At 37.5% G+C, this 26,722-nt stretch overlaps 1 protein-coding gene across 2 annotated transcripts in view; it reads right to left on the bottom strand.

Moving 5' to 3' along the window:
• The window catches only part of CSMD2 (CUB and Sushi multiple domains 2), a 648,217-nt gene that overhangs the window by 551,253 nt on the left and 70,242 nt on the right, over positions 1–26,722 (bottom strand). For both annotated transcript variants that reach the window (XM_072136727.1, XM_072136728.1), the window contains exon 2: positions 14,042–14,258. In XM_072136727.1, the coding sequence (XP_071992828.1) occupies positions 14,042–14,258 (217 nt within the window). The remainder of the gene's footprint in view (positions 1–14,041; positions 14,259–26,722) is intronic.

Genomic DNA, 26,722 nt, shown 5'->3' with positions numbered 1-26,722 from the left:
GCTACCCCTCTTACAACTAACACCACATTTAGTTAGTTAGTTAGACCACAGCCTCATATGTTGTTATCTTCCTGGGGTGTGACTCAGTGCTTAAAAATGCAGGACACAGACTCAAATCCAAAATTTACAGAAGTGTCCACTGTATATAACCCCCTCACATGGCTTGTGTAGTGGATTTTAGACATTTGCAACAAGTCGCAAGAAAAAGCCAAAATTTGCGCCTGCCAGGATAGGAAAAACTGAACATGTAACACAAGTAAAAAGACAGGATCATACATAAGGAGAAAAAACTAACCACCAAATGTCTCAATTTTACATTAAAGGAAAAGAAAACTATGATACATGTCCCCCAATGTTTCTTATTTCTCAAATAACATATTAGGATTATTAAGTGTTAATACACCCTTTTTCCTTTTCTTTATTCTAAACAAAGGCAACTTCTAGGACTAAACAATCTCATAATGTTTTGTCCAGCATTAGACACTGTGATAAATGTGGCCAAGTTTAAGCTTACATTTACTGTGCATTGGCTAACGTTTTAACGGTTGAAGGACATGTGCCCCACAGACATATGCTTAGTCATTACAGTATCACTATGCGAGTCACACAATACAGCATGTCATGCCATTTTCAACTACAAGTTCAAGTAGTTAAAGGGATTGTCCACTTTCAGCAAATGATTGAATTTGTGTAATACAACGTTATCCAATTTTCCTATATACTTTCTGTATCAATTCCTCGTGGTTTTCTGGATCTCTGCTTGCTGTCATTCTATAGGAAGCTTCATTTACTTTCTGTAGATTAATATCGGTCCATGGTCCACAGCTATGATTATTCTATGTAATAAAATATTCCCCGCTTACTACATTGACAATTCATATTATTGAAAATCTATGGTACAGAATAAACACTACATGACAAAAATAATAGCATCAGTAATTTGATCAGGATGATATCCTTTACTTGATACCTTGGTAAAGGTATCAAGTGTTACACACATTTCTGACTTTTTATATTATGTAAACCGGAGTTAGATACTTTGGGTGTCCCGTTATTATAAGATTATGTGTACTATGTGTATTGTTGGGTCCGATGGGTCAGACACATGTGTATTGTTGGGTCTGATGGGTCAGTCACATCCACAGACCCTGTCCCAGGCTTTAGTTAGTGGGGCTGATTTAATGTAGGGAATTGTAGTGGTTGATGCTGGATGATAAATCTGGTAAGTTTATGACTGTCTAGTCTAGGTTTCGACAGTGTTAATAAACCATAGTGTATCAGTTCAGCCCTCATGGCCCTGGATATAATGGATTACTGCAGTTCTATTACATATGATCCATTTTTATTAAAACAGCCAAACTGGAAACCCAAAAATGAAGGATTTAAGAGGTGTATGTGTTAGAGGAAAATAAAAAAAAGAAGTCAACTATTAGGGAAGACAAGAGGATTTACTGTATGTGGAAAAAGCTGTCTTTATTTATGGCTTTATTTTTCACTTTACAGGTCTTAAAAATATTTGAGATCTTACGAATCTGTCATAAAAATATATGACACGGTTCAATATATCGGAGAAGTAAATAAAACTAAATGCAACTGGGATCAGAATTGTTAAAATAAGAATTGAGAAATATAACCAGCCTGACAGATTTATCTTCCGTGCTATGAATGGACACACACCTGTAATATTTTACATTTATAGATCACAGTATAGTTGGATTCTACTGTCCTTGAGTAGGCTTTGTAGGCCTAAATCCAAATTGGTCCCTATAGTGTAGGGTGCAGCCTGAATCAGGTGCCTTTGTGATGTCAGATGGGCAGCTGTGAATAGTGCAATAAGGTAGGTACATGTGTAGTGCAATGTGAGAAGGTGCCACCCTCTGCCCCTCCTCCCCCATGGTCGATGTGCTCTGCTCCAGTCTCTAGCACAGTTCCATCTGCTGGCCAGGCCTTGTTAGTATAAGTTCCCCCAGAATTTTCTGCTGAAGCTAGCTTAGTATGCAGTAATTCTTGAATTGTGGTTGTTCTTTGCCAGTGAAACCCAGCCAGTGAGACTTCATGGCTACCTAGAGATGTTGTCCTCAGGAGCACTTCTGCATTATTCTTTTCATATGAAGACCAGAGGAACTGTGTTATATGCAATTTATCCCAACTCTGCACTCTGAGGCTTCAGAAATTTGCTGTTTGCTTCTATAAGCGACAATTGTGTGTGTACGGGTTGGTGCGGTGAGATCAAACCTAAACCGGTGATCTATAGAATAACTATATTAGTAATGCTAAACTTGATCGATTCTATTTGGAATTTTATTAAGATTGGTGTTTTCTGAGAAAGAGATAATTTATTTAAAAGGGCATCCTTCCTTATACATTATACTAATCTCCTGCCCTCCAAGTGCCTCCTGGAACAGATGTAGGGTGCAGAGTTTAGCTTGGTCATTTGTCGGCTGCAAAATTGAAAAAGAATGTGAATTGCTGTAATCCTTTATATGGTCTGCAGAGTGTCTGCGTAGAATTGGTCTTTGTGTGTTGTTTTATTTTCCAAATTTGTATTGATTTTATTTATCAATATGGTTGTATAATTTGGTTATGTGGTGGTAAATAGTAGTGGTTATTGTGCGGTGTTATAGAGAAGCAGTTATGTCATTTTATACACTAACCACACAGTAGTAATGGAAAGGGTCAAAGTGTGCCGGTATTATTGAATGATTATGTGGTGTTAATTGTAGAGGTAACGGTATTATCTTGATTATTATTGATAATACTATTTTTACATACAGTGTTTGTTCAGTAACAGTGTGACTTTACTATTAAAAACTGTATGGTGGTAATTTTGGTCCTGGTACAGTGATATTATTGGTAATATCAGTCTTTATACAGAAGTTTATAAAGAAATAAGATGTCTTTGGTAGAGGGGGCGTTGGGGCCCTAACCTGACTTTTGCTTCAGTGCCCCAAACTTCTGCTGCTCCCATTTGGCTGTTTTCAGAAGTTTTTTCCCCAGCGGTAACCTCTACACCCACTGAATGTCAATCATGGGCCTTAACACATTTATTACCATTTATTTATAGGTAATATATCTGATGAAACCTTTATTCATTCCATTCCTTTATCCACATATGTATGATAACTTATACCAGTACACCATTACAACACAACATTATGAATGAGAAAATGGAAACCCTATTTGATTTGTACACATTCTCTATGGCAATGACTTAGATGTACAGGACTTATGTGTACCCCGGTTGTGGCTTCTGAATTATGGGTTCAACTTGCACCCAATAGGGTACTGTGCCTTACTATTTATTGTATCCATTTCTGTACTCCCCTTGGTGCCTGCTCATTAGCTACACAAACCTGAGAAGGGAAAGGGAATACTGTTTTCTGTGGGAATACAAATTTTGTGGCTTGGAAATGATAACTGGGATGTGATGATGAATAATAATCCTTTATGCATTTATAGTATCTGGAAATCTGTGGCTCTAACAGTCTCTTGCAATCTTTCCCTGTTCTCTTACTTTTTAACCCTTGCTATTGATGATTTATGTCTTCACCATATTCTTTTCAATAGGTAGTTGCTTTGCCTATTATCATACAGAGGTGTACAACCTAAATTGATGGCCAGAATAGCAATGTAATTCCATGTGGCTCCCAAATATCTGGTCCCAGTCATGCTTCTTTTTGTGTAGTGCCTACTCACGTGTGTTTTCTATGTCAGAGAGAAGAAGCAGGGAGGAGAAACCAGAAACAGATACTATTTTCCAGCAGTTAACTGTGTGACCATCTCTGGACACAAATATTTTTGGAAGAGTAAGTGGTCTCAGGATCTCTTTGTGGCAATCTAGAAAAGTGCTACTTTCTTTACTGTAATTTATGTAAGTAGTAAAACTTGGCTTTGTTTCAGTGTAATGCAGATCACTGATCTCCATTCTCCAAATATTGCATATACTTTTTGATACACCATTTATTTTGGCCTCAGAATTGGTTTAATCTGACTATTTAGCCTTCAGGTCAGAAAAAGTTGTACACCTGCTGTAAAAGGCTATAACCCTCCTGGCAGAACAATTCACTTGGTGACACAAGATCCAAACTAGTCTAATTCATTTTAGTGCTTTTAGCCACCAAAGCCATTCACCATGTTTGAAACTTAGAGATAATGAAGAATAGTATTTCTATTCTTAACCTGCCTACAAGCGTGCAGTACATTACTAATACTCTTCTGTATGTATAGATATATAGCCACTGTACAGTGCTACTACTCTTTTCTACATATATGGACAATGAACAGATCAACTTCTACTATTAACCTACATATTTGGCACAGTACAATGCAACAGTTCTCATCCTACAGTATAGATAATGGGCAATACATAGTACTACTGTTATATCCTGCATATTAAGGCACTACACAAACTACTATTACTATAGATCCGCAGTACTTTCTGGTGCTGGTGCAATACCTAGGCAATAAGTGTAAAATGTTTAAAAAGAAAACATAATTTTTAGTGTGAAGAAGAGACATTTTCAAACAACCCTGGGCCCTTTCCAGTGTTAATCCACCAGTAAAGACTCAACCTACTTTGAGATATGCTGGATATGCCATACATATGAAGAAGAAGCAGACATTCAATATGTGAGGAAGATTAGCTGCAGAGCTATTGTCAATACAGACTTTTATTGTTATATTATGCATTTCAGCATCACTGTAAAAGAATATGACCTTGAGAAGCAGAACAGTAACTTTCCAATTGATGTTAAAGTCAGTGTTTAGCTGATGATTCATGATGAATAAGAAAAGTGTTTTCTCTGTCTAACAGATTATTCCCCCACTCACTCTTCACACTTATTTTTGGAGGTTTAAGTCTTGATAAATGAAACACTGTTGAAGCTCTGGTGGCCAAGTGTTAGATTATTGATGAGGTGCATTTTCGGAATAGTACAATAGGAGATAGAGGAACAGATTTATGGGGATGGGAGATTAGGACTGACATCATAAAGGGGAGCTATTCTCTCTTCAGGGCTTTGTTTCTGGCATGAATGGTAGTTTTCTACAATATTTATCATCACTGATTGTACAGACAGTTTAGGAGCATCAAAATTGTGCTTCTATCACATCGCCACATATGGCATGACAGGTCACGATAAAAGGAATGAGAAATGGGCAAGGATCTTACCTCCATGCACAATAATAAGTTTATTACTTTATGTTTAAGTGGGTTACAAAAAGTAACCTCAAACAGAAGTTATCGTTTATATTATTGGCTAATTTAAAAAGGTTACACAAAGGCTATCAACAAGTTCTGTTGCAGAGGAATGTACTTACCTCTATTCATTGCAGAGGTATGTACTTACCTCTATTCATTGCAGAGGTATGTACTTACCTCTATTCATTGCAGAGGTATGTACTTACCTCTATTAATTGCAGAGGTATGTACTTACCTCTATTCATTGCAGAGGTATGTAATTACCTCTATTCATTGCAGAGGTATGTACTTACCTCTATTCATTGCACAGGTATGTACTTACCAACACTAACCATCATATGTTTCCATCATTCAGAAGAACAACTTGGCCCCTCATTTCTGTCTCCGTCAAACCAGCTAAATTCTGATAGTGTATAATACACCACACTACACGATTACTGTTGTGAATTATAAAAGTAATCAAATTATCAAGTTTTCAAAAAAAGTTAAGATAATTTGAGAAAAAGTAAAAATGAAAAAAAAAATTAATGTTTAAAAAACAAGCCCAAACACAATTCCCTTAACTGGTAAAATTTTTTTAAAAAATTGTAGTAACGTGAAAACTTTTTTCAGAAGAGCGCTGTTTTCATTGTGTAAAAGCTTAAAAATAAGAATCATGGCCGTTTTGTGGCTACAGAAATGGACTGACCGACAATATATGCTATTTATACTGCAATTTTACACAATTCCCCAAGGGAAGAGTTAATAAAAGTTGTCCAATGAGTTCTAAAAAAGCCATTTAAAATAAATGTAACTCAACCCACAGAAAGGCAAAAAGGGCTTGAACATCTCATTCCAAAATAGATCACTAAGGGTTAACATTGATTATTTAAATAAAAAGGAAAATCTTTAAAAATATACAGTATTTACTGTAAAAAATTATTTTACAAAACGTTAGCAACTATAATAAAATCAGTGAAAATTCTCAATGAATGAACATGCTAGGTAACCGAATATACATCATGCCACATAGATCTTCATTAATGTAATTAATGTAATACAATTTAGGCCTCGATAGTTGTTTTTTTACCTCAGACTATATTCTTGGTCAATGACAACTGATACTTGCTTGCTTAATTTTTTCCCATTTCACAATTGTTTTCATCTTATCTTTGCTTATTTATGAAGGACACCCCAATATGAACCATTCTCAGAATCAGGGTTTAGCTCTGTAGTGACTGGTTACTTCACCTTGAATCCTATACATAGGAATGGTAGCTGATCGCAATTGACTCAGCTCATCCCTACACAGAAATATACTTATGGGATACCAGCACTGGTTATAAATGGATGACCTATGGGGATACCAGATGGTGGACCCCCACTGTGCATCAGTGCTGACAAGGATAAGTTGCCTATATCTTTCTGACATTTAAGGGAGATAGAAAGTATCTCTGTAGTAACTTGTAATGTGTTGGTCTATAAGCTTCTGCACCATTTATGGTATTGAGGACGGTTTATTAAAATTATTCTCAAAAAAGTCAAGGAGAAATGGCTCCACAACAAACCTTTAACTTTCATCATACATTATATACCAAAAGCAGTCTTCAAATGAATAATTTATTGCTCTCATAAAAGCAAATTGATGAAATCTGGCGTATAAGCGAAAGGCAAGGAATTCCACCTCTTTCCTTATTTACACTATCTCCATGCCCATGGGCATGAAGGGGTGTGATGGTGGGTGCCCATGGCAGCTGAGTGGGCCAGTGCAGGGCATTCCTGCCCTGTATCTGTGCACTAGCAGTAGACTGAAGGCTATAGCACAATTCTATGCCAAGCCAGACCTGACATAGAACTGCCCGGCCAATGTAGCGCAGCACTGCTGCGCGCCAGGATTTATCAGAAAGGCTTCGGTCAGGTGGTGCCAGGGACTGGGGGATTACATAATACACTAATGCACAAAGCCCCAGCATATGATAAATCTCCCCCAGAGACTCAGGTTTTAAGTAATATAGTTGATGTATAGTAATATAATTAGATTTTAAACTGTGTGGGTTGCTTGTAGGTAATGTTCTAAAGCAGACACATAAAAATACACAGGGAAGCTATAAAAATATTTGACCACTCATTAATTCTCACAAGATCCTCTAGATCCACACACATTTGGCTAATTTTCAAGAATTATTTGTATTCTCTGCCGAGTTACTGTGCACTTCTGCCATAATAATACATATTTGTCTAGTGCACTAGAGCAGACATAATGGGGCACATTTACTAAGGGTCGCACGCTGCAGTTTTGTTGGACCGTGCACGTTCTTAAAGGGCACCTACCAGCACGTTTCTACCTATAAAGGTAGATCAGGTGGTAGGTAGATGAATGGGACGTGGGGATAGCCCTTTTCTGGGCTAATCCTCACGTCCCGGCTATCTTTAAAAAAACTTCAATCAGGGGATATGTAAATTTTTTAAGCGGCTACTTGGGCGTGGAGTAGCCGGACATGAGGCTACATATTGCGGCTACTCCACACCCCAGTAGCCTCTTTTCTCCGCCTACCATTGCATCTTCGGAACGCAGCTCTTCCTAGCTGCGCGCCCTCATCCGAGTACCCGGCATATAAGTGGTGATAGGTGCCGTTTAAATGGTTTGCAAAGGTATATAAGAGGTGTCTGAGCTGGGATGGTGGCGCACACGACCCTTTTGTGGCGCAGCTGCACTGGCTTCCATGCGACACTAATTAGGGGGCATGCCACCGGACGGTCCCACTGATTCGAGCGCCGTATTTAACTTTCAAAATTGTGTCACACCCCCTATATTAAAGACATATATAATATAAACAGACAATGCACTTTTAGTGAACTTGGGTGAACTTGTAAGTAAATGTGCCCCATTGTGCAGCTATAGCATTTTTTCAACCTACAGAGTCAGATTCCATATTTCCAGGGCTGACATGTTGACTGGACCTCCTTATAGTTCTGGTTTTTGTTACACTTCTTGCTGATTAATGAAACAATATCATATATTGGTACATACTTACAGATACATGGGTTAAGAATACACAGTTTTGTCACTACATATACTAAAAATCTAGCTTGGTTATAACTCTACTTGGAGACAGTGGGGCACATGTACTTCCTGGTCCAGAGGAGTTCACCGAAAGTGCATTGTCCGATGATAATGCACTCTGCCGCAATTCACTAAGATTGTGCGCCCGTCATGCACTTGTCACTTCCCCGCTCAGGTCCGACAGAGTTCACCTTCTTCTTCCCAGTGCATGTAAGTGCTTGGCCTTGCGACACAATTTGAAAGTTAAATCCCGCGCTCAGTCTGAATCCGTCGGATCGTCCTATGGCCCACCCCCAATTTCTGTTGCATGAAAGCCAGCGCAGCTGCGGCACAATCCGTATCACAGCCGTGCAAAACCCGAAAAAGTTGGAAAGTCAGGCGAAAGTGCGGCCGCGGACACTTAGTAATTAAGCCCCAATGTGCTTTAAAGATATGGTGATCAGTGTCTGATGAAGCCATTAATATGCTTGAACAACTTTTAAGAAGAAGACTGGATTCTTAGAGGAATATTCTACCTCTTGTGGATGTCCTTTGGTGGCTGAAACACTATTCTATAAGACTGCACTAAACTATGGAGGCTGCTGCTATAGTCTAGTCCTGGTTGGTACGATTAAGTCAAAAGATCCTAGGCAGGATTAGTTCTCTATAGAACATAGCTGAAATGGGTTACAATGGGTTTCCGTTTCTTCTGTGCTATGGTACCTGCTCTGTTGTCACTGATGCTATAAACTTTTGTTATTTTTTGAGTGCTAGAACAAAATATATCAAATAAACTATTTATAGATAAAATAAGCTTTATAAAAATATACAGATAAAAGAGAAAGATGATATAATGCATAACTGAACTCCTAGAGTCATACTGATTTAATTTCTGCATACAATCTCTGTCTGACTCTGATATTGTAGGAATAGAATAAAATAATTAATTTCCTTTAATCTGCTGTGGGTGGGCCATTATGTTGAATTACTGACATTGATAATGAAGAAACATACTCCTATATACACAGTGGAATGTCTTTTTCCATTAATTAAATAGCAGAAACTTTGATCTTTGCAGTTTATGTACATGTAACAATTCAATGGGTAGTGTCAAAGAATTAATCTGCTAATGTTAAGACGTCTTTCAATCTTTTAACTTTTAATTCAACAATTTTGCCTTTTGTGGCTAGATGGTAATCCAGTAATTAATATGTGTGTCGCCCAATTTAAAGCTGAAACTGATCTTCTTTTCACAAACTACTGAATCGAAATGTACAAAACGAATTACCAGCACATACACCTAAAGTTTTTTTTACCTTTCTTAGGAAAAAAATAACAGAGCAAAATCCCTTTTCATTGCTCAATAATAATCCTGAAAATCTTACTAAAGTATTAAAAAGGCAAAGAGTTTCATCTTATAGGCATACTTTCCAGCAATTTCCATGGAGCCAAGGTGCTACATTGAGTTTCTATCCTGATTTTTAATTTTTGAGATCAAGATACCTTAAAGGAAATCTGCAATCGGAGTCAAGCATGGATAAACCAGGGACACTTACTCTTAAATCCAGGCACTGTGACTGTGGTAATCTTGTTATATTTGTTATCCATGGCCTTCTTTCTTCTAAAATTAACTTTTGAAAATATGCTAATTAATCTGCGCAGCTCTAGTGTTTCCAGTGTTGCAGATTCACAGGCTGTTACAATGAGCCAAACAGGTTTCCCCTCCCCCTGCTCTCCCTCCTCCCTCTGCCTGTGTAATCTAGCAGCAGCAGGAAGAGCAGGGGGAGAGAAGGTTATGCCACATCTGTTTTGCTCATTGTAAACGAGTGAAAAGACATCACTGAGGGGCTCTGGAAACAACCCCCATAAGCCCATGGGCAACTTTTGGAAGGAGCCCTTGGACAACATTTAAAGAGAACCTGTCACCTACTCTGGAAACAACACCCATAAGCCCATGGACAACATTTAAAGAGGACCTGTCACCTAATTTATCGGCACTAGGAGCTGCTTACTAGTGTAAGCAGCTCCTAGTGCTTGATCAAACGCCGCAGTGTTAGAAGGATAGCGTTACCGGAAACCATCTAACACTGCGGCAGGGTACAGTTTAATTGTCGGACAGCTCGCAAAGCTGTCCAAGGTATTCATGAGGCAGGGTTGGGGCGTGGCTAGGGGCGGTGACTGCTGCCTGGCGCGTGGAAGTCACTGCCAGCCTATGTTGCGAGCGGGGCGGTCCGGGGAAGGGGCAGCTTCTCGGACCACCCCCTCATGAATACATCGGACCGCTTTGCGAGTGGACACTGCAGCGTTTGTTCAAGCACTTTAGTAAGCAGCTCTTTGTGCCGAAAATGTGGGTGACAGGTCCTCTTTAAGAAGAATACCAGAGTCACAGTGCCTTGATCTTTGAGTAAGTGCCCCTGGTTCATCATGATGGATTTAGATGGTGAAATTATGTAAGTTTACATCTAGTTATACTAAAATAAAGACATCAGCTTTATTATTTATTAGGACCTAGTGGTTACCTGTCATGTTACGTGTCCTGTCACATAATTAGGCACATTAACTAAGAATAAAGGAAACTGCACTAAAGGTGGTTTGCCTGTGTATAATGCTGGGTGCGACCGATTCATTAAGAATGTGCGCCAGAAATCATGAATCTGTCGCTTCCCTGCACTGACCTGACACCAACTTTTTTGTGTTGCACATTTAGCATAGGGCATGCAACAGACTTTGCATGTTAAATACAGCGCACAATCCGACTGAGAACCGGAAAACCCCTAATTTGTGCCGCCTGGTGGGTCGTGAGTACACAGCAAGCTTGTCCTAGATAAACTGGATGAGCTTGTGATGAAGGTTAAAAATAATAATAATTCATTTATATAACGTCAACAGATTACGCAGCTCTCTTGCCAATAGGTTGTGCTGAGAAGAATGGTGGTCAAGTGTCGCTGAACGCTAACAGCATTTAGAAGGTGTAGTAGTACTAAAAATATGATGTTCTTAGTTCAAAGGCTTTTGCCTTTTGATTCTTTTTAAAGCATGTTTGTAGTTTGGTAGTCCACATTGAATGGAATTAGAGACATATATTTAATAATATAGATAAGATGTAAAAGACGTCCACAGGGAAATCATATTTTAATGGTTGCATAAGGAGCTCATCAATAACCCCCTATCGTGTGTGTCTATAAGCTGCAGGCTAAGCACATATATGTAGAGCAGTCTGTAGCCTTTGTGTAGGCTGCAGCCAATTAGTTTTTCCTGTAGTATTCCCGATAAAACTTCATGTGTCACCGCTACAGTTTTTAAAGCAAATACTATTTCCTGCTCTATTAACATGTGTGCCTCCAAATTAGAGACAAATCATTACATCTGTGCAATATCTCATTGAGTAGTATTTTGTGAAGTATATATACAGTAGGCTTTCATTCATCCCTCAAATAGAACATTGGCAGGGATGTATATTAACGTAAGTCCCAGGTGCAGGGGTTTTTGGATTTAACCCCTTAGGGACGTGGCCCTTTTTTGTTTTTGCATTTTAATTTTTCACTCCCCACCTTCAAAAATCTGTAACTTTTTTTATTTCTCCATGTAAAGAGCTCTATTTGGGCTTGTTTTCTGCGTAACAAATTGCACTTCATAGTGATGGTATTTATTATTCCATGCCGTGTACTGGGAAGCGGGAAAAAAATTCAGAATGCAGTGAAAATGATGAAAAAACGCATTTGCGCCTTTTTCTTGTGGGCTTGGATTTTACAGCTTTCACTGAGCGCCCCAAATCACACGTCTATTTTATTCTTTGGTTCGGTACGATCACGAGGATACCAAATTTGTACAGGTTTTATAATGTTCTCATACATTTAAAAAAATTAAAACCTTCTGTACAAAAAAAAATCTTCATTTTGCCATGTTCTGGCACTAATAACTTTTTCATACTTCAGTGCACGGAGCTGTGGGTGGTGTAATTTTTTGCGACTTTTGATGATGTTTTTAATGCTATCATTTTGAGGACTGTATGGGCTTTTGATTACTTTTTATAGAATTTTTTATATTTTTCAAAATGGCAGAAAAAAAAGTGACATTTTCGACTTTGGGCGCCAATTGGGCGCTTAACAGGTTAACTGCCGCGATCGGTGCCAGCACTGACCGCAGCAGTGACAGGCGGGTGTTGGCTGTTTTATACAGCCATTACCCGCTGTGTATGGAGAGAGCTCAGCTCGTGAGCTCTCTCCATACACCCCTTGCTGCGCGAGGACGATATAGTTCGTCCTCGGTCGGCAAGGTGTTAAAGGAAATCTACCATCAAAATCCATCATGATAAACCAGGGACACTTACTAGATCCAAGCACAGTGACTGTGATAATGTTCCTATATTTGTTATCCGCGGCCTCCGGATAATAATAAATAATACTAGTGTTACATTCACAAACATGTATGGAGGACGTATATACGACTGACGTATGTATGGCCTACAAATGTCCCCCATACACTTCTATGGGCTCACGGCCCTGTACGGGAGTGGTACGGCGCAGCACATGTGCGGCACCGTACCGCTCCGTAGTCCGGGAAAACATAGGACATGTCCTATCTTTTCCCGTGATACGGCGCCGTGCGCTGTATAATCCTATGGAGAGGGGTGGGGGTGAGCAGCACTACGGTACGTCAGGCATACATCGTGTGAATGTAACCTAAAGAGCCAGGAGTACTCTGGGGTGTTACACAGGCTTTTACACTGTTAACGGCCACCCTCTCTCCAAACAAGCACCACCGCCCTTGCTTGATGCAATCTCATGGCAGCAGAGACTGTTTTTTTTCACCGTGTAACAGCAGGGTGGGGTTCCTGAGTCCTTCTGACTCGTTAGCATAATTTAAAAATCTGATTTTAGAATGAAAGAGACAATAGGTGACAAATATAAGATGATAACCAGTCACAGTGCCTGGATCTATGAGTAAGTGTCTTTGGTTTATCACACTTGATTTTGATGGTAGATTTCCTTTGCTCATGATCCAGAACGGGGTGACATATGTGCGATATATATTTATTAAAGGGTCGGAATATTGCTGGTATAAATAGATACTATTTTGCATACATGTATACATAATTAAGAGGCAAAGCTACTAAAGCACCTGTTCACAGTTTGGGATAAACCAGATAAATGTACATTTAATTTACATGCATTCACTGTATGATAGATAATTGATCTACACGGAACATGAATAAAAATAGGTTAAGTACCCTTAGGGTGAGACAGCGCAACACATTGCATAGCAAATTTCTGATTGTGATTGCTCTTAAGAAATTACTCTGACTTATGTCTGTGCTGAAAATGATAAATCCATAATATGTTATCCATGTTTTAAAGATGCTGTTGGTAATAGGAAAGTTAATGATCTAGAACATTTGTTGTTTTCTTTGGGTTTAGAGGTACATAGATGCTTATTATTGCCATAACTTTAGTCTCTGCTTCCTGACCCAGACCCATTAAACATACAAAACAGCTATTTAAAAATATTTTGAGGTAAAGCAAGTTTGGCTTCAGGAAATCCCAATGATCATTACTGATCAGTAATGATTATATATGCACCAGCCATTCCTACATTGGAGCTCTTCATTCGGACTCACAGGGGTGTACCAAGGAACGAGATAACAAAACTCAAGTACAAGTTCTCACCGATACAATACAAAACCCATTATGCTTCTTTATTGTCCCAACAACAGTCACATAAGTGACTTCTGGTACTTATAAGGATGAGTACAAATGTGAGTTGCTGAGTTGAAGATGTTAAACATCTTCAAGCTTAGAATCTTACACTTAGCACTTTACCTTGTCCTTAGGTTTTCAGCTATTAGCTCTCCATCATACACAGATAGGACATCAAAGTCTTCTTCTAAGGCAAATGAATGGAACCACAACTGTATTCGATTTTGCGCTTCTGTACTAATAGTCCAAGTGCAATTAGCATAATTTGGATATCCATATGGGAAACCTGGACTTTCTACGGTTCCATTTGGTTCTTGATGGGTGAAACTGCAATTCTGACCTAGTGAAACCAAAAAATAAGGAAAATTAACTTGAGTTTATTTGAATGAGGAGTAAAGTTACATAAATGTTAAGAACAAAACCATAGTGCGGCAAATGAAACAGCATTTTAATAGTTAAAGGAAATGCCATCAGGAAGATTATGAGAATAACTCATCAAAGGTCCTTAAGTTACTTAATATCAGCAAACTATACCCCATGTACATATCTGACCACATAAAACAATCACATCAGCTTCCATGGACTCCTACTTCTCTCCATGCAGTCTGCTGTGATTTCATGGGATAAAATATGCTGTGATTTCAGGAGATATGTGCTTGGTGTACAGTTTCTAATGCTACAAAAGCTATAAGACCTGCGATGATGCCACCCTGGTTACAAGATATTAGAGCTGCATACAGAAATAGGATGGGGAGGAGCTGCTGGATTCAGCCCCAGGAGGCAACGCCCACCTCGACTAGCTGTAGCCATTCTTAGATAACAGGTAAAACTATGAAGCTGAAAATATTGGAATCTCAGGGGAATCATTTTTAGCTAAAAGAAAGTTGTCAGTTAGTTGGTAGGGCTCCATGGGAACCTGTCACTACCTGTATTTGTGAAAAATGTGGTGCTCTAGCTGCTCTATAGTCCCTACCCTCTTGTAATATGCAACTAGAAGCTACTTCACAGAGCTGTGGAGTGTGAGTAGAATGGCTCAATGTGGAGAATACAGAGCACTAAAGTACCTTTCCAAGGTGGGCTCAGAACAGCAGTACCCCTTGTTGACTCATACAGTATTGTATTCATAAATGTTGAATTATGGTTGCAATGACTTCACGTTACATTCAATACAAACATAACTAATACACATATTTTTTTTAAAAAATTGGAATGGGAACTGATGCAACAAAGATTTTATAGCTTAAACCGACCTAGCAGAATAAAAGCTGCGTTCTGAATGATTTCTATGGGAAACAAACAGACTCTTGCTCTATTGATACCGTACATAACATTTTTTTTTTACTTTTTAAATACAACTTTTCAAGCAAAAAGAAAATTCTGTAGTTACTCATTTTGTTATGAACGAATGTTTCATTTAATATGCATATAAAGAAAGATCTCCATAGAAACAAACATTCGTCATCAGTGGGAATCAAACAGTGAATGCTGAGCTGAAATGTTATTAGCACTGAATACAATATTATTTATCTTATTAGTGCAGATGACTTCATTGTAATACTGTACATGTCCTCAATCCACAGTAAGAAATTAAAATTGTGTAAAATACATGACAAACTCGGATCAGACTGCAGTAAGACAGCTGGCTGAAGAAAACCCACTTCCACTATTGTGTCTAGGAAAGTCTCCTCAGAATGTAATTTATAAGGTCATATTTACATAGCCCTGATGGCTTTTAATACAAGTGAAGAACAATAAGAAAAATTAAACCTTTAATGCAAATATAAAACTATAAAAAATATAGCCTTAATAATATAAATAGAGACAGGTATTTATGATAAAAATCTGCAATATTAATAACATTTTTATAAAAATCCCCCAAAACTTTAATCCTTCAAACAGATTTGTATTGTATATTTGTAGTCATAAAGGAAATCTACCACTTTGTAACACATACCTGCTGTTTGGGGTTTAGATACTGCTGCTGGAACATATATTCTTTAGGCATAACAGCATTTCGTTAGTCTAGTAAATGTCTTTAGGCAATATGAAAATTGGGTTCCAGCCCAGCGCTCACACAGGGGCTTGTTGCTCTGCACTACTATGGATTATGCACACCTCTAGCTTGCATCCCATTCCGGCCACCCTGTCCCCTTTCCTCCCCTTCCCGAGAGCTGGTGATGTCACACAGGTCTTGTGGAAGGGAGGCAGTTGGTGGTTTCTAATGCATGCTGTGTGCGTGCATTATTAGGAGCTGAGCTGCTCCAATGGAAAACTGTAGGAAGGGGAAGAGGTGGCGGGAATGTTTGAACGCCGGGCAAGTGCACCTAAACCTAATTTTCATATTGTCTTGTACATGTTTTCTGCACTAAATAAATGCTTTAAAAAGTAATATTTTCCAATAAAATTTAAAAAATCCCCTGGCTGCACTATACCAATTTTTTTAAATAAAATGTATAATTTTTTTTTTTAGTCATATACTAAACAATAACTTTATGATGGTAATTTTGAGTCAATTAGAAAACTAAAAAAATATATATATAATACAGTACAAAAAATTTCACCAATTTTTGTCATTTTCAACCACCAAAAAAATTAAAATGCGCCAAAATTTTCTACATTTTCTAAGTCGTGGTCATTAGACCAATAAGCATAAAAAAATTCACCAAAAATGCATTTAAGCCTTTTAAAGCCTGGTCAGAAAGGGGTTAATATACTATGCTCCTCCTGTTCTTCAGGCCTCATGCCCATGAACGTATGAAAATGGCCATATATACGTGTAGTATTAGTTTACGAGGACAATACGGCCATCCATTTCAGCCAGCCAATAGTCAGTCATCCATCATTTGCCAGTCCACAGTATTTTATACTAATACGGTACGGATACGGTGCCATACATGCTCATACGGGTGAAAAATGTCCTGTATTTATGGCCAAAATACAGCTGTATTTACAGGACAGGACAAAGCATATGGTTGTGTGAATGAAACCTTAATGTGTTGCCTGCAGAACTGTAATTTTATACATTTGCTTCAATGATAGGAACAAATGAAGGACACCACCACCAAAAAATCAGCCCAAAATGTGTTGGTTTTTAGTGATAGTAATATTACATTACAGAGTGACAACATAATCAGATGAAACAATAGGAATTACACTGCTGCTCACAAGAGCTTACAATCTACTCTTATATTCATTGAACTCTTATCCATTTTATTGGCACTATACAATGCAGCAGGATAGCCAGGTTATCTAACATGTGATGAGTCTACTCAGCCTAAGAGGTTATTAGAAACAGTTACATGATTGTTATATTATTTTGTATTTACAGGAATTGCTATATGCTTAAATTGTCCATCACTGAACTACTCTTTGAAATAACCATCCATTAGCCATACATGCATGAACACTTATTACTTAAATCATTGACTTAAATTATCTTTCCAGACTTAAAGGGAATATCTTAGACGAGTCTCAGCCAGCAGGTTAAATGGGTGATTCTTCAGTGCTAAGCCTCAACATTTCCCCCCTTAAAATAGTCTCCAGTCACTATTTTGAAACAAATCATTGTATAGAGTTACCTTTATATCTCAATTATAGATAAAATATGACTCTGGCCCACAGTCATATTGTCTAAATAATATGCAGGAGAAAAATGTGCACCAATTCCCATGTCTCATCCATCTCCCTGTAATCACACAGCCTAATTTTACAATGCATGCAGAGAATTGGAGCTTATTACTGAGCTGATATAAAGAATCTAGCATTGGGCTTCCACTGGGCGGAGGTGGAATACACATGGGAAACACAAGTTCCTTTCATCTATCTCACTCTTGTTAGGAAACTAGTGGGGGAGGACTTTGATGGTATTCAGTTCTCAGCTCATTTGTATCATCTAATAATGTAACTGAATGCTCAATAGATATTAACCCATTAGCTATATACTGTGAACGGTCATATTTTGTGGCAAAATCTTGTACTATTGGAAGTTGATTGTATTTAACACATGGTTCAAAGAAATGTTGTCATCAAGAAGTTATAGTTCAGTTATAAATGGGAACTCTATACTAAGAAGAAGAAGAATTTGTCACCAAGACCACCTCAACTGAATGGTTTGCTGTTCCAGTGGTACAAGGGTTAAGCTTGTGGTGGAAAGGGTAGACAAATTACTGAGAAGAGCTAGGGATGACCCAGCTGTCATAGTCCATGTGAGAACCAATGACCAAAAAGTTGGTAAGTGGAGGAGCCTGAAAGCGAACCTGTCAATATAATGTCATTTCTAACTGGTGACAGGTTCCAATAGCCTATGCTATTCTGATTTTAAAAATGTCTTTGTTAGCATTTCAGTACTTTATACAACTTTATTTCACATTACCTTATATGGTGAGTGCCGGAAGGGAAGGGATGGTGCAAAGCTGCAGCCGGTGTATCCCTGTGTCAGTCTTCTCTCTTCCACACTCATCCAACTCCCTCCTCCCTCCACACTTCCTGTCATGTGCAGTGAGCAGGCAGGGGGTGGGGGTGGGGAGGGAATGGGTGGTGTTGAGAAGAGGAAGAATTCACGAGGAGACACAGGCACACACAGTATCACAGTAGGGATAACAGAGAGCTTCAAAAAGGATGCTATTTTAAATCAAAATAACATTCTATATTTTAACATAACCATCTATATCTTTTTCTTCCATCCCTTCCTCATCCAATCTCTTTCTTTTCTTGGTTGAACTTTATGGATATATATCTTTTTTCAACCTATGCAACTATGTAACATTAAAGCCAAAGCAGCTGACAAAAACAGCAATAGTGTGACCGTCAGGCACCTTCATTCTCGGGGTGAAATAGATTTTAGAGTTGTAAGAGTTAATAAAAGGGACAAATTTTTAAGTACTTCTTCTCGGGAATAGACCATTTTATAATCCTAATGATAAGAAAGATTTGATAGTCTTTACTATTTTGTCAATACTAAGAAATAAACATTTCTTTATGGAAAAGATTACGGAATTACCTTTATATAACAACTACTGTTAAAGTTTTTTATAACATACAATATTACATTAATCCACAGCATAAGGGATAAATCTATGATAAATGGGGACCTTATCGCTAAGACACCCTGTTCCTCGGAGTGCCCAATGTTTTTCAACAATTAAATGGTAAATTTATTTAGGTTAATAAACTTCAATCTTGTCAAACAATGATGGCAATGAGGTTTCTTGCAGGTGCCATCTGAAAACCATGGTCGACCAGCAGGTATTTCTAAACAGCTGTTGACTTTAATCTGGTTTTCCTTTCTCACAAAAACCAATAGCGTAACATATGCTTACACTTTACTATCAATAGGATATCAACCTCTGTGATTTCTACTGCTCCTGAAAATGAAGGCGCTTCAGTGACCTCATTAAAGGGGTTCTCATTTCAGCAAATGAATGTTATTGTTTGCAAGATGAAAAATTATAAATTTCTTCAATATACTTTCTGTATCCATTCCTCATAGTTTTTTAGATCCCTGCTTGCTGTCATTCTATAGAAAGCTTCTATGTTTACTTTCAGTGCACAGAAATCTGACCATGGTCGCACAGGTGTACGGCTCGTTAGTAAGGGCGTAATCAGGGAGTAATCAAAGCTGTGTGATGTATCGAGCCGCACACCTGTGTGACCATGGTCAGATTTCTGTCCACTGGAAGTAAACAATGAGCTTTCTATAGATTGACTGCAAGCAGAGATCTAGAAAACCATGAGGAATTTATACAGAGCTTATATTGGAAATCTGTATTATACATACATTATACAAACAATAACATTTATTTACTGAAATGTGAATACCCCTTTAAGTGTTGTATCCTGCCTGAACATTGCTCTGCTATAAGCATCTTCATTTTCATGATTGATAAGAGCTTGGACCCCATGAAACATATAATTATGGAATACTTTAACTGTGGAGACTCATTTTTGGAAGACTGCACATTATGATAATTTACTTAAAAGCAAAACTTAATTTTAAAACATTGCAGAAATCAATAGTGCAGAAGATAATAGTAAACTTTGTAATATACTTTATGAAATAAAGATATTTCTGTATCCTTTTCTTCGACCTTTTTTTCCTTATTTAAGCAGTTTGTGTAAATCGGCTTTCTATCCCATACTCCATTGATAGCTAGATATGAAGAAGCCTGGTTAGTTGTCTAACGACAATTTACAGCAAAGATTTATATCCTTAGAGAGCTGAATAATCAAAATGTTCTCTAGGTATAGAAGGTTTCAGTGAAGTAGTTTACACATCATATAGATATTGAAAGATGGTCAGTGCAGGAGAAAGAAGCAGCAGAAGAAAGGCACATGCTTTAAAAAGATAACATGTCACCAGGTTTTACCCAACTGAACTATTAGTACCCTCAGGTAGGGTATGAAATACCCTTTCTAGAATTTCCTCTTTTATGTGAGACTTTACCTGTTTACCAATAAAAATAAATCTCCCCCAAAGTAAGGTAATAATGACTCTTCTTACCTCATTATAAAATGAGATGAGTCAAGTTTAGTGGTTGCAGGAGTGGTATCATTTTAGAAGACCCGTTCTTCTGTTCTGCAATATCCAGAAACATGCTTTTTGTGTCATGTTAAAGATCAGGATCTCATCGTTAAGATCACATCAAGCTAATGGTTTTATGAGCTACAAAACTGGACAGAAAAATATGTGAAGTGTTTTCTTGGCTTCCTGTTCTTTGGTCCTATTTTGAATGTTGTCCAATTAGCAAGTAGGTAGATAACATAGTGAACATTATTAGCACCATATTTGAAGGGAACTTCTGTTTTTAGCACGTTTTTCCAACAATGTCTTAAAATATCTGCCAGAGAATTGCAGATGGAACTTTTGATTCCGTACAGAAAGCCATATGCCAGGAGTGAGCTAATCGCAGACAACAGGTACCCAATACACTAAGAAATGTGCTGCTGAAACTACACTTCATGTTTCCTTCTTTTTGTAATGTCTTATTATAAAATATCAGACTAGCCTTGACAGTTATAAATGTCTTCTCAGGTTTGCAGCAATTTGACATTACACATATTTGGGGCCATGCCTGAATGCTACTGCTGAAGATCCTGTATTCAGGTTTCACATTTTTCTAAAAAAAAAATCAAGTACCAGCTATAACAGATATTAAAAGCACAGCACTAAAATAAGTGTACTATGTGCTCATTATGCATTTTCATTTTATACTTATATGTAAACTGTTAGTGCTATAGTACCTGGATTTCTGCATTGATTTGTGATACAAATAACATTTGGACCTATGTAGTATCCAGAATTGTAATCAGTTTATAATCACCAGTACACACTTTTGGCTTTTAGTTAAGATACTCATATGTTTTTGGTTTTTGTTCCGTTGTATAAATTGATATACTTTCAGCTTGAGGTTAATTTACCTTAGAATTCATTTTCCCGCAGTGATAACAGGAAATCAAGACCCGAGGACATCAAAACCACCCCAAAGCATAATGCCTCACCATTGTTAAAAGTTGGGATCAGATTTCAGTTGGTTTGTAATGTGTTTTTTCCTACCTTGAGTTTATGTTGTGTTTTTAGAGTGAACTGCCACCAACTCTTAGTGGTAATAGTCCTGAATTGCCTTTATTTGTAGACAATTTGTCCACAGGAACCTTTCAACTTTTGTACATCTATGTGTACAGTAATGTTGTTGTAGTCACAAAACAGGCAAGAAAAAACAATTTCTAAAGAATGGTAGGATTCCGCTCACTGGTTAAAATGAATCTTGTAGTGGGTATTCATAGCTTGGAGAACGTCTTGGCTGCTTCAAGGATATCAGTAGAAGACAAAAACTACTAATGTTGTTGTAGTTGTCTATTCTTTTCACAGATTGAAATTTTCAAAGTACTTTGTCTCAAGACATGGTTCCCACTACTCAAACATTATCAAACAGTTGTCAGCAATAAGGTTTTGTGTGTCTTTATTCAATAGGTTATGCACCTAATTTTGCAAATTAACACAGATGTACTCTAATGACCCACATTTATAAAAACTTGTGCAAACTGCAATGTGTGCAGTTTGCATGTGGAGTGTACAGAGTGTGCACCATTTTTTGGTGCACTTTGTTCACGCTGGAGAATTGTGGCCCAGACAGAACTCCGGCTAAGCACTAACTTTTTTTAGGTGCACATTTTTCTGTCTTGTGGGACACTGTGCAGTCGTGACACAAAACTGGCACTGACACTTTATAAAAAACATGTGCAAGCAATTTGCATGTTCTTTTCACTGCAAAGTCATACAGAAAACTGGCTCAAATCATTAGCCGATTGTGTCCAGTTAAAGACACAATACTACTCTTTTAGCGTTATTAGTTGAGTTGTATTGGGTACTAATAAAATTGTGAAAAATCTGAAAACATTTTATTAGTAATCAATGCAGACATCCAGGTGGTTCCAAAAGGTTGAGTTACTTTGATTTGCAAGCGTGCAATGAGCCGAAAAGATTATGTAAAATGAAAGAAAAGTGAAAACTATCATTTTATTGTCTCCTTGGATACAACAAGCATTTCTCATTTGCACCCAGGGGAAGATGGTTTATGAAGCGTTAAGCAAATATCATACATGACTCAGAAGTAAGAAGACACAGGTCGAGAAAAGATGTTATTCAGTGGTGAAACAAAAGAGAGATGTTTCAGGCAAACATCAAAGAATGTTCTGTTTGTTTGAAGAGCAAATAAAGTAGAATGTTGAAGGCATTACTTCCCAGTAAAGATGGTCTCTCCTAATGCACTGAAAGAATAGAACCCGGCCATATAGATTAATGACAAAATTCTTCAGATGACCATAGCTGCACTCAAACAATGACCCTCCATTGATTTCAACTTCATTTTTTTTTACATGTATGTGTAATTTGTCATCATGGTACAATACAGTAGTTCCATTGAGGTGATCAATACAGTCTGTCTTGACTTAAATATTGTTTTACCAAGTTTAGAGATTAGGTTTTATTGCTAGTTATTAATTAGCACTAGAAAGTTAATAAGTAAGGTTCGAGGCAGGTTAGCTTGATATGATATAATATATTGCCATCGTATCGCAGATTGGTTTCAGACTCAAATCAACACTAACTCCACAGGTGACATCTCAGATGGTTTTAGTCATGTAAGTGTGGGACGTCAAAGAATATTGAGATTATGATTTATGTAATGTTTACTGTATCCACAAACAATAGTTAGCCAGATTTTCTATTTCAAAAAAGGTGCATTTTGTTCTATATTGAAATATAAATCACAGGCAACAATCAATACGCATGGGCATTCAATGGGCAGCTCCATGTGATTCCACACACAGAGGACCATGCTGCTTACATTTAGATGTTTGCATCCTGTATTATATGGAATGCTCTCAGTGATCTGATTGGTTGGCACTGGTAGCATCACTTGTTCTCTGTACTGTTGATAGATGACCCAATGTTCACGTGAAAACATTTGAAGCAGCACTCTGCTGTGCCTGTGTATTTCTGACACTATCCAAAATAGCTATTTTCAGCACACATTTATTTCTGTTCTTCAAGCTGCCATTTCGCTAGGTTCCTTAAGGATACCAGATTTATTTATTATAAAGAGGATCTATCTGAGAGAAGCAGGGATAAATGTTACATTGAGAACTTTTTGTTCTAGATCTGCGCTTAGGAGAATATGATTTTAATATGTAATGGCTGAATAGCCACATTAAATAATAAACTACTGTACAGTCAGATAACAGCTTTATTCAGAGCAGAAGATGATGCAAAACAGCCTTGGACTGAAAATGGTTTATGGAATGAGAAAATAGCAGGAGCAGAGAAAGGCGGCTTCTCTCAGGAGTGTACCCCTGCTAACTACCATTTAAATCAGTCTGAATGTGCATGTGATGTTTAGATATTTATTACTCCCAAAATGTACAGCTGAGCAAAACAGGCTGTTCCTAAATGAATAAATGATCAATAAACTTAACAAACATCCAACATGATGAGAAATATGAGAAGAAAGCCATTGGAGTATATTCTATTATTAATTAAGGAAGGGCTGAAAGTCTACCCTTGTCTTCCAAAGTGTACTACTACTCCTATTAGAAAAACTACTTTTAGAACTACTATTTCTACTACTATTGGAATTACTACTTCTACTACTATTGGTATTAATACTTCTACTACTATTGGAATTACTATTTCTACTTATATTGGAATTACTACTTCTACTACTACAGGCAGTCCCTGGGTTACATACAAGATAGGGTCTGTAGGTTTGTTCTTAAGTTGAATTTGTATGTAAGTCGGAACTGTATATTTTATCTTTGTAATCCCAGCAAGAACTTTTTTGGTCTCTGTGACAAATGGATTTTAAAAATGTTGGGTTGTCATAAGAATCAGGATGCACACTAAAGCTTCATTACAGACACCTCTGATAACTGTTATAGCTGATCAATGTAGCCTAGGACTAAAGCACAATAAATTACCAATATCCAGAGGTCCGTTTGTAACTATGGGTCGTATGTAAGTCGAGTGTTCTTGAGTAGGCGACCGCCTGTATTAGAACTACTACTGTACTTCTACCACTATTAGAACTAGTCCTCCTACTACTATTAGAACTACTACTATTAGGTCTACTACTTCTCCCACTACTATTAGAACTCCTACTCCCACAACTATTAGAAATAATATTCCCATTACAAGCATGTCTAAATTTATGGGCCTTATTTTTATAATTCAACAGTAAAACATTTTGAAATTGCTTTGTGACAATTAAAGCTGATATGTGTTTGGTTGCTATGGGCAATATTTTTGACAGTTTATATAAAAAGGTGCAATGCATCGCCAGTTATATACCACTTAGACTTTTAAATAAACATAGAACCTCCTGTCTTAATTTTAGTGCTTTTAGCGAACAATTAGAGTTCAGTTTTTATTTACCAAAGCATTTTAAGGAATGTAAGATCAGCTCTGATTGGTTGCTATGGGAAAAATGGACAACCTTAATTTTAGACAGCTTTGGTAAATGTGGCTGAGAGGGCCTCCATAGGTCAAAAAATGTTCAGCATGGTCAGAAAAATATGAATACAAATTTGCATAAATATGGAGGGCATGTCATGCTGACTACACAAATTTGTATATTTTAATGTAAACAGACTGTCCCCGACTTAAGGACATCTGACTTACAGACAATTCCTAATTCACTGTACTTAAGCCACAGGATGCCATGATCAGCTGTAATCAAAGATGCAATTAATGTATATTGATAATCCTTGTTCTTATCACAACCCAAAAGATAGAAAATCCAATTGTTATTTGCACCAAAACATTTTTCCAGAGTTAAGTTTACAAAATATTCCTGTTCCAGCTTACATACAAATTCAACTTATGAACAAACCTAATAAACCTATCTTGTACACAAATGCCTTTATACTGTCATATATTTCTAAGCGAAAAGAGGCAAATTCTGAATGACTTATCTTTGTGTTTTGTCCTCTCACTCTCCCACATCAGACGCATCAGTTTTTCTCTGAACCTCAAACTATATTTTCCCTTTTAACGGAACAGCCATACAATCCATTAAAATGAGGGACATGTGCATGAACCCATCAAAAGGCATAGTTTGTAGTGCAGCCATGTTCTAGCATTATATGTTTGTTTTTCCATCTGCATCTGCCATTTCTTAACACGCATAACATAAATACAGTGGGTACAGAAATTATTCAGACCCCTTTAAATTTTTCACCCTGTTTCATTATATCCAATTGATAATATCAAAAAAGTTTCTTTTGTTGCCCATTAATGTAAACCCTGCACCGCATCTTGACAGAAAAAAGTAGAAATGTAGATACTTTTGTTAATTTATTAAACAAGGCAAACTGAAATATGACATGGTTATAAGCATTCATTCCCTTTACTGTGACACTCATATTTAACTTACATGCAGCCAGTTTCCTTCTGATCCTCCTTGAAATGGTTCTACTCCTTCATTTGAGTACAGCTGTGTTTAATAAAATTGATTGGATTTGATGAGGAAAGGCACACACCTGTCTATATAAGACCTCACAGCTCACAGTTAGAGCACAAGAGAATTATAAGGTCTGAGGAACTGCCCTAGAAGCTTAAAGACAGAATTGTGACAAGAAACAGGTCTGGCCAAGTTTGCAAAAGAATTTCTTCAGCATTCAAGGATTATGGAGCACAGTGGCCTCCATAATCCTTAAATAATTTTTTTTTGGGATGAGTACAACTCTTCCTCAACCTGGCTGCCAAAACTGTTATGGGAGAAAAAACAACAAGTAACCAACCAAGGACAAGACTTCCTTCCTCACTTTACATGAAGTGCAATATCCTTACAAACTATGCTTTTTATAAATGTTTCCAAAACCAATCACACTTAAGCCCCATACCAAGGACAGCCTTTTTCTGCTAAGGAGCAAGCCAACTACATTGGCTGGCAGGGGTGGGGTGGATTTTCTCAAATTATGTCTATATGTGGTTGGACAAACTTCCCACCAAATTTCTAGAACTTTTGCCTATCATTTGCTATTGTATAAAAAGATAGAATACTCTTGTTAGCAAAAATAAATAATAGGAGTTAGATTTGTGTGCCTAGGGACTAAAAGCAAAGAAATTCATGTACTCTGAACACTGACGGGTCCCCCTCACAAACACCCGAAGCCCTCTCTAACAGGAATAACAGGAGTGATCACTAGCTTTCCATCCATATTATCCACATGAGGCATGAAAGGAGTGGGGAGCTGGAGAGGAAACAACTACAATGGAAAAGGAAAATGTATTATATTTCTCTAAAAACA

This window comes from Engystomops pustulosus, chromosome 2 (genome assembly GCF_040894005.1).
Source record: "Engystomops pustulosus chromosome 2, aEngPut4.maternal, whole genome shotgun sequence".
Lineage (NCBI taxonomy): Eukaryota > Metazoa > Chordata > Amphibia > Anura > Leptodactylidae > Engystomops > Engystomops pustulosus.
This window is presented reverse-complemented; position numbering and strand designations above follow the sequence as displayed.